This window comes from Gigantopelta aegis, unplaced genomic scaffold (assembly GCF_016097555.1).
Source record: "Gigantopelta aegis isolate Gae_Host unplaced genomic scaffold, Gae_host_genome ctg2764_pilon_pilon:::debris, whole genome shotgun sequence".
NCBI lineage: Eukaryota > Metazoa > Mollusca > Gastropoda > Neomphalida > Peltospiridae > Gigantopelta > Gigantopelta aegis.
In genome coordinates, this window is record NW_024533028.1 from 72,966 (window position 1) to 88,496 (window position 15,531).

General features: G+C 33.8%; 1 protein-coding gene and 1 pseudogene across 1 annotated transcript; both read right to left on the bottom strand.

Annotated features, from left to right (window-relative positions):
• Window positions 1–1,305: 1,305 nt before the first annotated feature.
• On the bottom strand, window positions 1,306–2,663 carry LOC121391645 (iron-sulfur protein NUBPL-like). Its single transcript, XM_041523200.1, is given in 10 exon segments — window positions 1,306–1,416; window positions 1,463–1,545; window positions 1,593–1,713; window positions 1,757–1,842; window positions 1,886–2,012; window positions 2,064–2,121; window positions 2,164–2,203; window positions 2,260–2,350; window positions 2,440–2,549; window positions 2,552–2,663. Coding segments are annotated over 10 exon segments (939 nt in total).
• A 3,521-nt stretch (window positions 2,664–6,184) lies between these two features.
• LOC121391646 lies at window positions 6,185–15,244 on the bottom strand (annotated as a pseudogene).
• Between the last annotated feature and the right edge of the window lie 287 nt (window positions 15,245–15,531).

Here is a 15,531-nt window from a genome sequence, read left to right on the forward strand (position 1 = left end):
TTTAAAAGGTGACTTGAGGCTCTTTTACTCTACCTCCTCTCAATGTGCTTGACATAACAAAGAGTGGGGTGGGGTAGAGTGTAAGCTTGTTAGCTTGATAGGAACACTGTTACCAATCAAACAGCACTGACAGTCAGAGAGACAGTTCTTATTACAACAAATAAAGATTCTAAACAGTCTTTTAATGTTTTAATCAAATTGACAGAGTTCTAACTTCATTCAACGGTACTGCTTAGCGCCATGTTTATTTTCCATAGTGACGTCATAATGGGACCACACCCATCCTAGCTATTAATAAGAATGCCCAAGTTGTATCTAAAAGTGTTGTCTGTACTGACACTCGAAATAGAGAGGAATATGATGGAGATACACCACTCTACGTCTATCATTGTGTCTGTGGAAAAAATGGCCTTGGTATTAGGTAACAAGTGGTCATTAATTAGAATAACACTAATAAGTCCTTCAGACACCACTTTAGATAAACTACCTTTAAGAAGGAGAGACAATGCTAGAGTGGCAGATGCAGCTCGTAATATTTATAAATATACTGTGAACAGGCAGGGTTGTATTTCTGAGAAGGTAGGATGAGATTATAATGACTATATAGCTTTTATGTGTGTGTGTAGGTCATATTTTATAGAGAAGATGGTATAGAGAAACAATACAGATACAAGTGTACTCAGTAAGTTTGTTATATAGAGGTATATCCTTATTCTGTTATGATAGGTGTGGTCTAAATTTGTTCTATCGTCATTCTGATATTGATGAACAAGTGACATTTATATTTGATAAAAGCATGGTGAAAAGTGGGGAAAAACCAATTACTACTGAAAAACCGAAACTATTACAAGAATCAGAAGTTCCTACAAGAAGAAGAAAGGTAATATTATTGGTATAACTGGTTATTGATACTTGTGAAACAGGTTATGATGACTCGTCATACATATGATGCTGGTAAATATAGCACAGTTACTGTGTCAACAATTGATGAGGAAGAAGAAGAGTTAGAGGCAGTAAGAATGATTAACCCTCATATACCATTAACTCAGAGGTCTCTCTCTTTCTCCCCCCTCTCTCCCCCTCTGTGTGTGTAGCGTGAAATAGCAGACTCTTTTGCTAGTAATGCTAGTCTCATACATAATCAATTACAAGAACAGAAGAAGGAAGAAAACGTTATGCTGGACAGGTACTAGAACATTTGGATATTCCATTCCATTATTTCTGCATTATTTGTAGAAAGCTATTGAAGATTTTATCAAAGCCAAGAAACAAAAAGGAACACTTATTGATAAGATCACATGACTGTCATGTGATATTTGAATGATATTTAGTTGAATTATTGTCTTTGTGGGAAGGGGTCTGATATGATGGTAATAATTCAAGAACTCTTGTAGCAATATCTTTATACACAGTAGCCTATGTAGTGTTTAATAATAATTAAGATTAATGGTCTTAAAACTACCTGTGGACTAGAGGGTCTAGACACTACTATGGGCTGACCCTTATCTGACGTCTCACAAATATTTAGGTCAAGTGGAACTTCCCCTAAATGACATCATAATGATGTCATTGGTTGATTACGAACAACTGACCTAAAATCTCCACATTTATCTGTTGGGCAATCTTTTTAGCTCCACCCATTTCCAAAACATTAGACAAATGTCCACATTTTGGACATATATACCCACTCATGTTTTCGACCACACCCAATACCTAAATGTACATATTCCTGTATCATAAGATACACTAGACTTACAGGAACATTAACTCTTCGGAACATTTCTGCTCCTCGTGTGGCATCATCCAATGCTAAATCTTGAGGCGTGGTTACTATGACAACACCTACGCATACAACAAATAATCCTCTCCTTGCAGTCACATGTACCTGATATAGGGATCTGTTGTGTTATAGTTAATTGGGTATCACCAGTACCAGGTGGCATATCAATAACTAGTATATCTAGTTCTCCCCAGTCCACTTGTCTAAGTAATTTCTGAATAGCTAACATCACCTAGATAACCACATATTATTAATTAATATGTAATTAATAAGAGGAGTTTACCATTAATCCCCTCCAAACAATAGGAGCTGATTCCTCTACTAAAAATCCCATTGACATACTATTATAATAGATGTAATAAATGGGTGTGGCTATAACCTACCATTTGACGCCGTAATTTACCAATGGAATCATTCTATCTTCTATTATACATGAGATCATAGATAATATATAATATGTTGTGTATGTACCCACGTACGTGGTGAGAGCTCTGGACGTCCAGATAAATTCATCAATTTAGGAAGAGAGGGACCATACACATCAGCATCTAATAATCCAACAGATAACCCCTAAATATAATAATACATGTAACCATAGCAACCAATAGTAACTTACCCTCTGAACAACAGACATTCCTATGCTAAATTGACTAGTAAACATCAGTGAAATTACAACAAATAAATACATCATTACCTGCAGTTGTTGACTTTCCTACTCCACCTTTACCTGATGCTACTAATACCACGTGTTTGACTCCAGCAACAGGCCATTACGAGGTAGTCCTCTCTTAGCTAATTCCTCTTGTCCAGTAACTGTAGATAAAAATGTTTTTGTCTCTCTCAATATCGTAAGACATCTACGTATGGCTAAAGACAAGAACATTGCTATCAGAAATTCATGAATGGGGCGTTGTCATCATTACAGACATAGCTATTTGGACTATCCAAGTTTTTAACGTTGATAGTGTTTAGGTAAGGATTTTTATTTGTTGTAACATAAAAAAGAGACAATGATACTTTACATTAGTAATATGAAATTAATACAATAAAAACAAATATTTTGACACAAGCAGACAACTAACTATACTATTTAGTGTCACAATAAAATTACAGAATTGTCAAATGTAGTTATCAAGTATTGCATTTAGTTTTGGAATAGTACATGTAAGATATATCAAGACTGTCAAACACTACTTGTCTGACTCTGTCTACACAGAATTTAATGTACAAATACGAGTCCAATGAAGGTACATCTACAAGTTCTATATATGTTTTTGTGAGTAGGTGTAAGTATACAACTATATCAATGGCAACCTCACTGAGGTAGAACCTTAACTTAGTTTGATTTGTTACTTAAATAAATGTACATGTACAAATAAACGTGTACATGTTTATATCTATTACCTTTTATTGTAGTATATGACATTGTAATATATATAATTGGTAGTGTTGTTATAGTTTGCTTAAGCAGGACTAGTTTTATTCTTGACCTTTACAAATATAGTTTAATTTTAGTTATGAAATAGCTCAGATACTAACTAGCGTTAATGATATTCATAGGCGACAAACAGCGCGCGCCCCACAAGGCATGAAGACAAAATCTGACGTACATATAAAAGGAAATGAAAACCAACTTGGATAGGTTGTGTTGTGGGCCAGCGTTCTGCAATGCATCAGACCTCTGAGATGGTTACCAGCATACTCTACGGAGTATCCGAAAGGCCGACTAGGATAGGGCTGGTAGTCTCCCTTTAAACGAGAAGAGGCTGGTGTATTTGTGGTTCCCGGTTCCTGAATGCGAAAATTCCCTAAGAGCTGGAATCCCGTACGGCTGGTTTTAAGTTAGGGCGACGCTCCAGCCAGGATTACCTCGCGAAGACGAGGGTTACCAAGCCAGGTGGCGGTCCCAGCTAGCAATAGCAGGGAATCCTGGAGCCTAAGTGGAAGCCTGAGTGGGTGAGCGAGTAGGAATCGTTTGGGCAACACAACATGTTTTTTTTTTTTTAATAAATCTTGACTTTATTTAAACTACAAGAAATGTCAGTCAATCCAAAGTAAAGTTAACGTTAAGTTTTAGTTGTAAAAGTCAAAATTAAAGGACATATTGGAAGTTTCTTTAATGTCAGTTCAACATAACACTAACTATATCATAGATATTTGGTGACAACATCCGTCATGTCTCACTGACTGAACATCTTCTCCTTGTGCTATCATCACAACATTGTCAATATTATAGTTTTCAAAAGATATTGGACAATGTTAGTGTATTAGACACGATAACCTATATTCTCTCTCTCTTTCTAGTGCACTATAGCTACAGTTAAATTAGGGATATCCTATCACTCTAATGATACTACAGTATATACTCCTGGTACATTTCCTAATAGCATTCCTACAACCATTAATATCACTGGTATGTCACATGATTATCACCTGACATTATACTACAACTATTGTAGAACTTCCACCACTGTTATTTCAAACACAATGTAATTCTGAAGTAGGAGTCCATTTTGGAGGTTCCCCTCATGTTTATATCCATAATCCAAAACCTTCTGCATGTAATGAATTTCATGTAAGAACATTACACTCTGGACAACTGGTAACTTATACATTTAAGAACCTCATTATTTAATAGACTTGCTAGATTGGGACTTTAAGTACTGATAATATAGCTTTCCATCATGATGTTGCATCATTTCATTTTGAAGACTACCAATGTATACTTCATATAAGTGGATGTACCCTCATGTAACAACCACACCCACCATTAATGCAATTACTCATGTATTTATTATCAGGTGTTATAGATTAACAACAAATGGTTTGACTCTTCATTATTTGACTAATTTCAAAGCACTGAAAACAGAACAAGATACAGAAGTGGTTAAAAAATAATGATATCATAATTACATCATATTGACATCATTGCCATAGCCACAAGTTTCTAGTCGAGGACGTATTATTAAAAGAAAGAAACCAGAACCAGCGTATTATGGAGATTTTGTGGTAAAGGGTTAAAAATTAATGATAATGTGTTCTATAATATATAGTCAGCTATTCAAGACTTGGATCATGAAAATGAATTAGATTTATTATATACTGTTATCACATTACCTGAAAGGAGAAGAAACAGTAGCTCAATTGTGTTTTTTAGATGACAATACAGGAAAAAATTACTAAAACTGTACTACTTCCAACTTGGAATCCAGTATGCATCCATCAATTCTTAATTTATATGTCCATTACTTTTATAGACTGAATCTAACAGTATTTATTATGAACTGGATTGTCTAATACATGTTGCTGGTAACATCTGTTACTTTTATCGATTGACAAGAGAAACTTCATCATTAACTGATAACAGTCATTAATAAAAAGTTAACCACAGACATATAACAGTCTTCATTACAAAGTTAATCACAGATATAATCACAGATATTAATATCTATGATATTATTAAGGAGTTACTTATTTTGTAATTATGATTCCATGAATCTCTGTGTATGAGAGTATGAGACAACAGATACCAATAGGAACAAGCCATACTGCTATAATTAGAGTGCAATCATTATAATATCTTTATATGCAGAAAGATATCGATGCAATTCAGGATTCTGATGAGATAAATAATGCTGACAATTGATGTAGTTAGAAATATACCTCTAGTCTAAATGATTTCCATTGGTCAGTAGGCAAACCAGCAAACAAGTAATAAAAGATGTGAAAAATTTCGTTCCTAATAGGATACAAAAATAAATGTAATGTACTACCAAATTTGGAAGGAAGTCACAGCCAACTACAAACATCTACAGTGTCATGCCAACTAACCTCATGTCCCTGGCGACAAACACGAGACTTTTCTAAAAGGTACTGCTCTATACCAGCTCCAATAATACGTCCTTGTGATGTTAAATATTAACTGAATAAAAATGCCAAATCGACTGGACTTTGTTGTTAAGACTTGTTTGTGCATTACCAAATGCTTCAAGTACTGGATTCAACTTATATAACATTAACACAATAACATATAACAAAGATACTTATCATAAATTTTATGATGTTTATTAAACACATCCATACTTCTCACCTGAATAATCCTGTTTTGAAGTTGTCTTCCAAATTGACTTGATTTACACATGTTCATTAACTATAATAGTTTTATAAAAATTCCAACCTTCTCTTTTGTTTGCAAATTAAGTTCTATAAATTGAACACTACAAGGAAATATAAAATACTTTCCCTTGTACATTTTTGTTAAATGGACAGGATCATGTGGGACAGATATTTCTGCATTATTTGTAGAAAGCTATGAAGATTTTATCAAAGCCAAGAAACAAAAAGGAACACTTATTGATAAGATCACATGACTGTCATGTGATATTTGAATGATATTTAGTTGAATTATTGTCTTTGTGGGAAGGGGTCCTGATATGATGGTAATAATTCAAGAACTCTTGTAGCAATATCTTTATACACAGTAGCCTATGTAATGTTTAATAATAATTAAGATTAATGGTCAAAACTACCTGTGGACTAGAGGGTCTAGACACTACTATGGGCTGATAATTATCTGACGTCTTACAAATATTTAGGTCAAGTGGAACTTCCCCTAAATGACATCATAATGATGTATTGGTTGATTACGAACAACTGACCTAAAATCTCCACATTTATCTGTTGGGCAATCTTTTTAGCTCCACCCATTCAAAAAACATTAGACAAATGTCAAATTTTGGACATATATATCCACTCATGTTTTCGACCACACCCAATACCTAAATGTACATATTCCTGTATCATAAGATATACTAGACTTACAGGAACATTAACTCTTCGGAACATTCTGCTCATAGTGTGGCATCATCCAATGCTAAATCTTGAGGTGTGGTGTACTATGACAACACCTACACATACAACAAATAATCCTCTCCTTGCAGTCACATGTACCTGATATAGGGATCTGTTGTGTTATAGTTAATTGTGTATCACCCAGTACCAGGTGGCATATCAATAACTAGTATATCTAGTTCGCCCCAGTCCACTTGTCTAAGTAATTTTCTGAATAGCTGACATCACCTAGATAACCACATATTATTAATTAATATGTAATTAATAAGAGGAGTTTACCATTAATCCCCTCCAAACAATAGGAGCTGATTCCTCTACTAAAAATCCCATTGACATACTTTATAATAGATGTAATAAATGGGTGTGGCTATAACCTACCATTTGATGCCATATTTACCAATGGAATCATTCTATCTTTATTATACATGAGATCATAGATAATATATAATATGTTATGTATGTACCCACGTACGTGGTGAGAGCTCTGGACGTCCAGATAAATTCATCAATTTAGGAAGAGAGGGACCATACACATCAGCATCTAATAATCCAACAGCTAATAACCCCTAAATATAATAATACATGTAACCATAGCAACCATATAAGTAACTTACCCTCTGAACAACAGACATTTCTAATGCTAAATTGACTAGTAAACATCAGTGAAATTATTACAACAAATAAATACATCATTACCTGCAGTCGTTGACTTCCTACTCCACCTTTACCTGATGATACTAATACCACGTGTTTGACTCCAGCAACAGGCCATTTACGAGGTAGTCCTCTCTTAGCTATGTCCTCTTGTCCAGTAACTGTAGATAAAAAATGTTTTTGTCTCATCTCAATATCGTAAGACATCTGCGTACGGCTAAAGACAAGAACATTGCTATCAGAAATTCATGAATGGGCGTTGTCATCATTACAGACATAGCTATTTGGACTATCCAAGTTTTTAACGTTGATAGTGTTTAGGTAAGGATTTTTATTTGTTGTAACATAAAAAAGAGACAATGATACTTTTACATTAGTAATATGAAATTAACACAATAAAATAAATATTTTGACACAAGCAGACAACTAACTATACTATTTAGTGTCACAATAAAATTACAGAATTGTCAAATGTAGTTATCAAGTATTGCATTTAGTTTTGGAATAGTACATGTAAGGATATATCAAGACTGTCAATACTATTTGTCTGACTGTCTACACAGAATTTAATGTACAAATATGAGTCCAATGAAGGTACATCTACAAGTTCTATATATGTTTTTGTGAGTAGGTGTAAGTATACAACTGTATCAATGGCAACCTCACTGGAGGTAGAACCTTAACTTAGTTTGACTTGTTACTTAAATAAATGTACATGTACAAATAAACATGTACATGTTTATATCTATTACCTCTTAATTGTAGTATATGACATTGTAATATATATAATTAGTAGTGTTGTTATAGTTTGCTTAAGCAGGACTAGTTTTATTCTTGACCTTTTAAAATATAGTTTAATTTTAGTTATTAAATAGTCACAGATACTAACTAGCGTTAATGATATTCATAGGCGACAAACAGCGCGCCCCACAAGGCCATGAGACAAAATCTGACGTACATATAAAAGGAAATGAAAACCAACTTGGATAGGTTGTGTTGTGGGCCAGCGTTCTGCAATGCATCAGACCTCTGAGATGGTTACCAGCATACTCTACGGAGTATCCGAAAGGCCGACTAGGATAGGGCTGGTAGTCTCCCTTTAAACGAGAAGAGGCTGGTGTATTTGTGGTTCCCGGTTCCTGAATGCGAAATTCCCTAAGAGCTGGAATCCCGTACGGCTGGTTTTAAGTTAGGGCGATGCTCCAGCCAGGATTACCTCGCGAAGACGAGGGTTACCAAGCCAGGTGGCGGTCCCAGCTAGCAATAGCAGGGAATCCTGGAGCCTAAGTGGAAGCCTGAGTGGGTGAGCGAGTAGGAATCGTTTGGGCAACACAACATGTTTTTTTTTTTTTTTAATAAATCTCGACTTTATTTAAACTACAAGAAATGTCAGTCAAGTAAAGTTTATGTTAAGTTTAGTTGTTAAAAGTCAAAATTAAAGGACATATTGGAAGTTCCTTTAATGTCAGTTTAACATAACACTAACTATATCATAGATATTTGGTGACAACATCCGTGATGTCTCACCGACTGAAGATCTCCTTGTGCTATCATCACAACATTGTCAATATTATAGTTTTCAATGGATATTGGAAAATGTTAGTGTATTAGACAAGATAACCTATATTCTCTCTCTCTTTCTAGTGCACTATAGCTACAGTTAAATTAGGGATATCCTATCAGTCTAATGATACTACAATATATACTCCTGGTACATTTCCTAATAGTGTTCCTACAACCATTAATATCACTGGTATGTCACATGATTATCACCTGACATTATACTACACTATTGTAGAACTTCCACCACTGCTATTTCAAACACAATGTAATTCTGAAGTAGGAGTCCATTTTGGAGGCTCCCCTCATGTTTATATCCATAATCCAAAACCTGCTGCATGTAATGAATTTCATGTAAGAACATTACGCTCTGGACAACTGGTAACTTATACATTTAAGAACCTCATTATTTAATAGACTTGCTAGATTGGGACTTTAAGTACTGATAATGTAGCTTTCCATCATGATGTTGCATCATTTCATTTTGAAGACTACCAACGTATACTTCATATAAGTGGATGTACCCTCATGTAACAACCACACCCACCATTAATGCAATTACTCATGTATTTATTATCAGGTGTTATAGATTAACAACAAATGGTTTGACTCTTCAATATTTGACTAATTTCAAAGCACTGAAAACAGAACAAGATACAGAAGTGGTAAAAATAATAATGACATCATTGCCATAAGTTTCTAGTCGATCTTATTATTGAAACCAGAACCAGCGTATTAAGATTTTGTGGTAAAGGGTTAAAAATTAATGATAATGTGTTCTATAATATATAGTCGGCTATTCAAGACTTGGATCATGAAAATGAATTAGATTTATTATATACTGTTATCACATTACCTGAAGGAGAAGAAACAGTAGCTCAATTGTGTTTTTTAGATGACAATACTGGAAAAATTACTAAAACTGTACTACTTCCAACTTGGAATCCAGTATGCATCCATCAATTCTTAATTTATATATCCATTACTTTTATAGGCTGAATCTAACAGTATTTATTATGAACTGGATTGTCTAATACATGTTGCTGGTAACATCTGTTACTTTTATCAATTGACAAGAGAAACTTCATCATTAACTGATAACAGTTATTAATAAAAAGTTAACCACAGACATATAACAGTCTTCATTACAAAGTTAATCACAGATATAATCACAGATATTAATATCTATGATAATTATTATTAAGGAGTTACTTATTTGTAATTATGATTCCATGAATCTCTGTGTATGAAGTATGAGACAACAGATACCCAATAGGAACAAGCCATACCTGCTGCTATAATTAGAGTTGCAATCATTTATAATATCTTTATATGCAGAAAGATATCGATGCAATTCAGGATTCTGATGAGATAAAGAATGCTGACAATTGATGTGTTAACAAATATACCTCTAGTCTAAATGATTTCCATTGGTCAGTAGGCAGACCAGCAAACAAGTAATAAAAGATGTGAAAATTTTGTTCCTAATAGGATACAAAAATAAATGTAATGTACTACAAATTTGGAAGGAAGTCACAGCCAACTACAAATATCTACAGTGTCATGCCAACTAACCTCATGTCCCTGGCGACAAACACGAGACTTTTCTAAAAGGTATTGTTCTATACCAGCTCCAATAATACGTCCTTGTGATGTAAATATTAACTGAATAAATTTGCCAAATCGACTGGAGTTGTTGTTAAGACTTGTTTGTGCATTACCAAATGCTTCAAGTACTGGATTCAACTATTATAACATTAACACAATAACATATAACAAAGATACTTATCATAAATTTTATGATGTTTATTAACACATCCATACTTCTCACCTGAATAATCCTGTTTTGAAGTTGTCTTCCAAATTGGCTTGATTTACACATGTTCATTAACTATAATAAATTATAAAAATTCCAACCTTCTCTTTTGTTTGCAAATTAAGTTCTATAAATTGAAACTAACAAGGAAATATCAAATACTTTCCCTTGTACATGTTTTGTTAAATGGACAGGATCATGTGGGACAGATGTGGGTCTCAAAGCACCATTAGATGAAATTAACAACATGTAACTGTGTGGCTTAAAAGAATTAAACTTGCTACTTAAAGGATTGTTTCTTTTTGTTGTTCCTATAAAATAAATAATGACAAAAATTAATATAATTAGTAGTGTTGTTATAGTTTGCTTAAGCAGGACTAGTTTTGTTCTTGACCTTTAAAAATATAATTTAATTTTAGTTATTTACATAGAGCGTTAATGATATTCATAGGCGACAAACAGCGTGCCCCACAATAGCATGAAGACAAAATCTGACGTACATATAAAAGGAAATGAAAACCAACTTGGATAGGTTGTGTTGTGGGCCAGCGTTCTGCAATGCATCAGACCTCTGAGATGGTTACCAGCATACTCTACGGAGTATCCGAAGGCCGACTAGGATAGGGCTGGTAGTCTCCCTTTAAACGAGAAGAGGCTGGTGTATTTGTGGTTCCCGGTTCCTGAATGCGAAATTCCCTAAGAGCTGGAATCCCGTACGGCTGGTTTTAAGTTAGGGCGATGCTCCAGCCAGGATTACCTCGCGAAGACGAGGGTTACCAAGCCAGGTGGCGGTCCCAGCTAGCAATAGCAGGGAATCCTGGAGCCTAAGTGGAAGCCTGAGTGGTGTGAGCGAGTAGGAATCGTTTGGGCAACACAACATGTTTTTTTTTTTTTTTTAATAAATCTCGACTTTATTTAAACTACAAGAAATGTCAGTCAAGTAAAGTTTATGTTAAGTTTTAGTTGTTAAAAGTAAAATTAAAGGACATATTGGAAGTTCCTTTAATGTCAGTTCAACATAACACTAACTCTATCATAGATATTTGGTGACAACATCCGTGATGTCTCACCGACTGAAGATCTCCTTGTGCTATCATCACAACATTGTCAATATTATAGTTTTCAATGGATATTGGACAATGTTAGTGTATTAGACAAGATAACCTATATTCTCTCTCTCTTTCTAGTGCACTATAGCTACAGTTAAATTAGGGATATCCTATCAGTCTAATGATACTACAATATATACTCCTGGTACATTTCCTAATAGCATTCCTACAACCATTAATATCACTGGTATGTCACATGATTATCACCTGACATTATACTACACTATTGTAGAACTTCCACCACTGCTATTTCAAACACAATGTAATTCTGAAGTAGGAGTCCATTTTGGAGGCTCCCCTCATGTTTATATCCATAATCCAAAACCTGCTGCATGTAATGAATTTCATGTAAGAACATTACGCTCTGGACAACTGGTAACTTATACATTTAAGAACCTCATTATTTAATAGACTTGCTAGATTGGGACTTTAAGTACTGATAATGTAGCTTTCCATCATGATGTTGCATCATTTCATTTTGAAGACTACCAACGTATACTTCATATAAGTGGATGTACCCTCATGTAACAACCACACCCACCATTAATGCAATTACTCATGTATTTATTATCAGGTGTTATAGATTAACAACAAATGGTTTGACTCTTCAATATTTGACTAATTTCAAAGCACTGAAAACAGAACAAGATACAGAAGTGGTAAAAATAATGACATCATAATACATCATATTGACATCATTGCCATAGCCACAAGTTTCTAGTCGAGGACGTATTATTAAAAGAAAGAAACCAGAACAGCGTATTATGGAGATTTTGTGGTAAAGGGTTAAAAATTAATGATAATGTGTTCTATAATATATAGTCGGCTATTCAAGACTTGGATCATGAAAATGAATTAGATTTATTATATACTGTTATCACATTACCTGAAGGAGAAGAAACAGTAGCTCAATTGTGTTTTTTAGATGACAATACAGGAAAAATTACTAAAACTGTACTACTTCCAACTTGGAATCCAGTATGCATCCATCAATTCTTAATTTATATGTCCATTCCTTTTATAGACTGAATCTAACAGTATTTATTATGAACTGGATTGTCTAATACATGTTGCTGGTAACATCTGTTACTTTTATCGATTGACAAGAGAAACTTCATCATTAACTGATAACAGTCATTAATAAAAAGTTAACCACAGCATATAACAGTCTTCATTACAAAGTTAATCACAGATATAATCACAGATATTAATATCTATGATATTATTAAGGAGTTATTTATTTTGTAATTATGATTCCATGAATCTCTGTGTATGAGAGTATGAGAGTGTTGATACCCAATAGGAACAAGCCATACCTTCATAATTAGAGTTGCAATCATTTATAATATCTTTCTATGCAGAAAGATACAAATGCAATTCAGGATTTTTGAGCAATAAATAATGCTGACAATTGATGCGTTAACAAATATACCTCTAGTCTAAATGATTTCCATTGGTCAGTAGAGCAAACCAGCAAACAAGTAATTCTTATTGAAAATTTTGTTCCTAATAGGATACAAAAATAAATGTAATGTACTACCAAATTTGGAAGGAAGTCACAGCCAACTACAAACATCTACAGTGTCATGCAAACTAACCTCATGTAACCTGGCGACAAACACGAGATTTTTCTAAAAGGTATGCTCTATACCAGCTCCAATAATACGTCCTTGTGATGTAAATATTAACTGAATAAAAATGCCAAATCGATGGAGTTGTTGTTAAGACTTGTTTTGTGCATTACCAAATGCTTCAAGTACTGGATTCAACTATTATAACATTAACACAATAACATATAACACAAGATACTTATCATAAATTTTATGATGTTTATTAACACATCCATATTCTCACCTGAATAATCCTGTTTTGAAGTTGTCTTCCAAATTGACTTGATTTACACATGTTCAATAACTATAATAAATTATAAAAATTCCAACCTTCTCTTTTGTTTGCAAATTAAGTTCTATAAATTGTAAAATAACAAGGAAATATAAAATACTTTCCCTTGTACATGTTTTGTTAAATGGACATGATCATGTGGGACAGATATTTCTCATTATTTGTAGAAAGCTATTGAAGATTTTATCAAAGCCAAGACAAAAACAAAAAGGAACACTTATTGATAAGATCACATGACTGTCATGTGATATTTGAATGATATTTAGTTGAATTATTGTCTTTGTGGGAAGGGGTCCTGATATGATGGTAATAATTCAAGAACTCTTGTAGCAATATCTTTATACACAGTAGCCTATGTAATGTTTAATAATAATTAAGATTAATGGTCTAAAACTACCTGTGGACTAGAGGGTCTAGACACTACTATGGCTGACCCTTATCTGACGTCTAACAATTATTTAGGTCAAGTGGAACTTCCCCTAAATGACATCATAATGATGTATTGTTAATTACGAACAACTGACCTAAAATCTCCACATTTATCTGTTGGGCAATCTTTTTAGCTCCACCCATTCCAAAACATTAGACAAATGTCCACATTTTTTACATATATATCCACTCTGTTTTCGACCACACCCAATACCTAAATGTACATATTCTGTATCATAAGATATACTAGACTTACAGGAACATTAAACTCTTCGGAACATTTCTGCTCCTCGTGTGGCATCATCAATGCTAAATCTTGAGGTGTGGTTACTATGACAACACCTACACATACAACAAATAATCCTCTCCTTGCAGTCACATGTACCTGATATAGGGATCTGTTGTGTTTATAGTTAATTGTGTATCACCAGTACCAGGTGGCATATCAATAACTAGTATATCTAGTTCTCCCCAGTCCAATTGTCTAAGTAATTTCTGAATAGCTGACATCACCTAGATAACCACATAATATTAATTAATATGTAATCTAATAAGCCAGTTTTACCATTAATCCCCTCCAAACAATAGGAGCTGATTCCTCTAATAAAAATCCCATTGACATACTATTATAATAGATGTAATAAATGGGTGTGGCTATAACCTACCATTTGATCCATACTTTACCATGGATTCCCTCTATTTCTATTATACATGAGATCATAGATAATATATAATTGTTATGTATGACCCACGTACGTGGTGAGAGCTCTGGACTCCAGATAATTCATCAATTTAGGAAGAGAGGGACCATACACATCAGCATCTAATAATGAGAAACAGATAATATAAATATAATAATACATGTAACCATAGCAACCAATAGTAACTTACCCTCTGAACAACAGACATTCCTAATGCTAATGCTAAATTGACTAGTAAACATCAGTGAAATTTATTACAACAAATAAATACATGAGTACCTGCAGTCGTTGACTTTCCTACTCCACCTTTACCTGATGCTACTAATACCACGTGTTTGACTCCAGCAACAGGCCATTTACGAGGTAGTCCTCTCTTAGCTAATTCCTCTTGTCCAGTAACTGTAGATAAAATGCTTTTGTCTCTCTCAATATCGTAAGACATCTCTACGGCTAAAGACAAGAACATTGCTATCAGAAATTCATGAATGGGGTTGTCATCATTACAGACATAGCATTTGGACTATCCAAGTTTTAGATTGTTGATAGTGTTTAGGTAAGGATTTTTATTTGTTGTAACATAAAAAAGAGACAATGATACTTTACATTAGTAATATGAAATAACACAATAAAACAATATTTTGACACAAGCAGACAACTAACTATACTATTTAGTGTCACAATAAAATTACAGAATTGTCAAATGTAGTTATCAAGTATTGCATTTAGTTT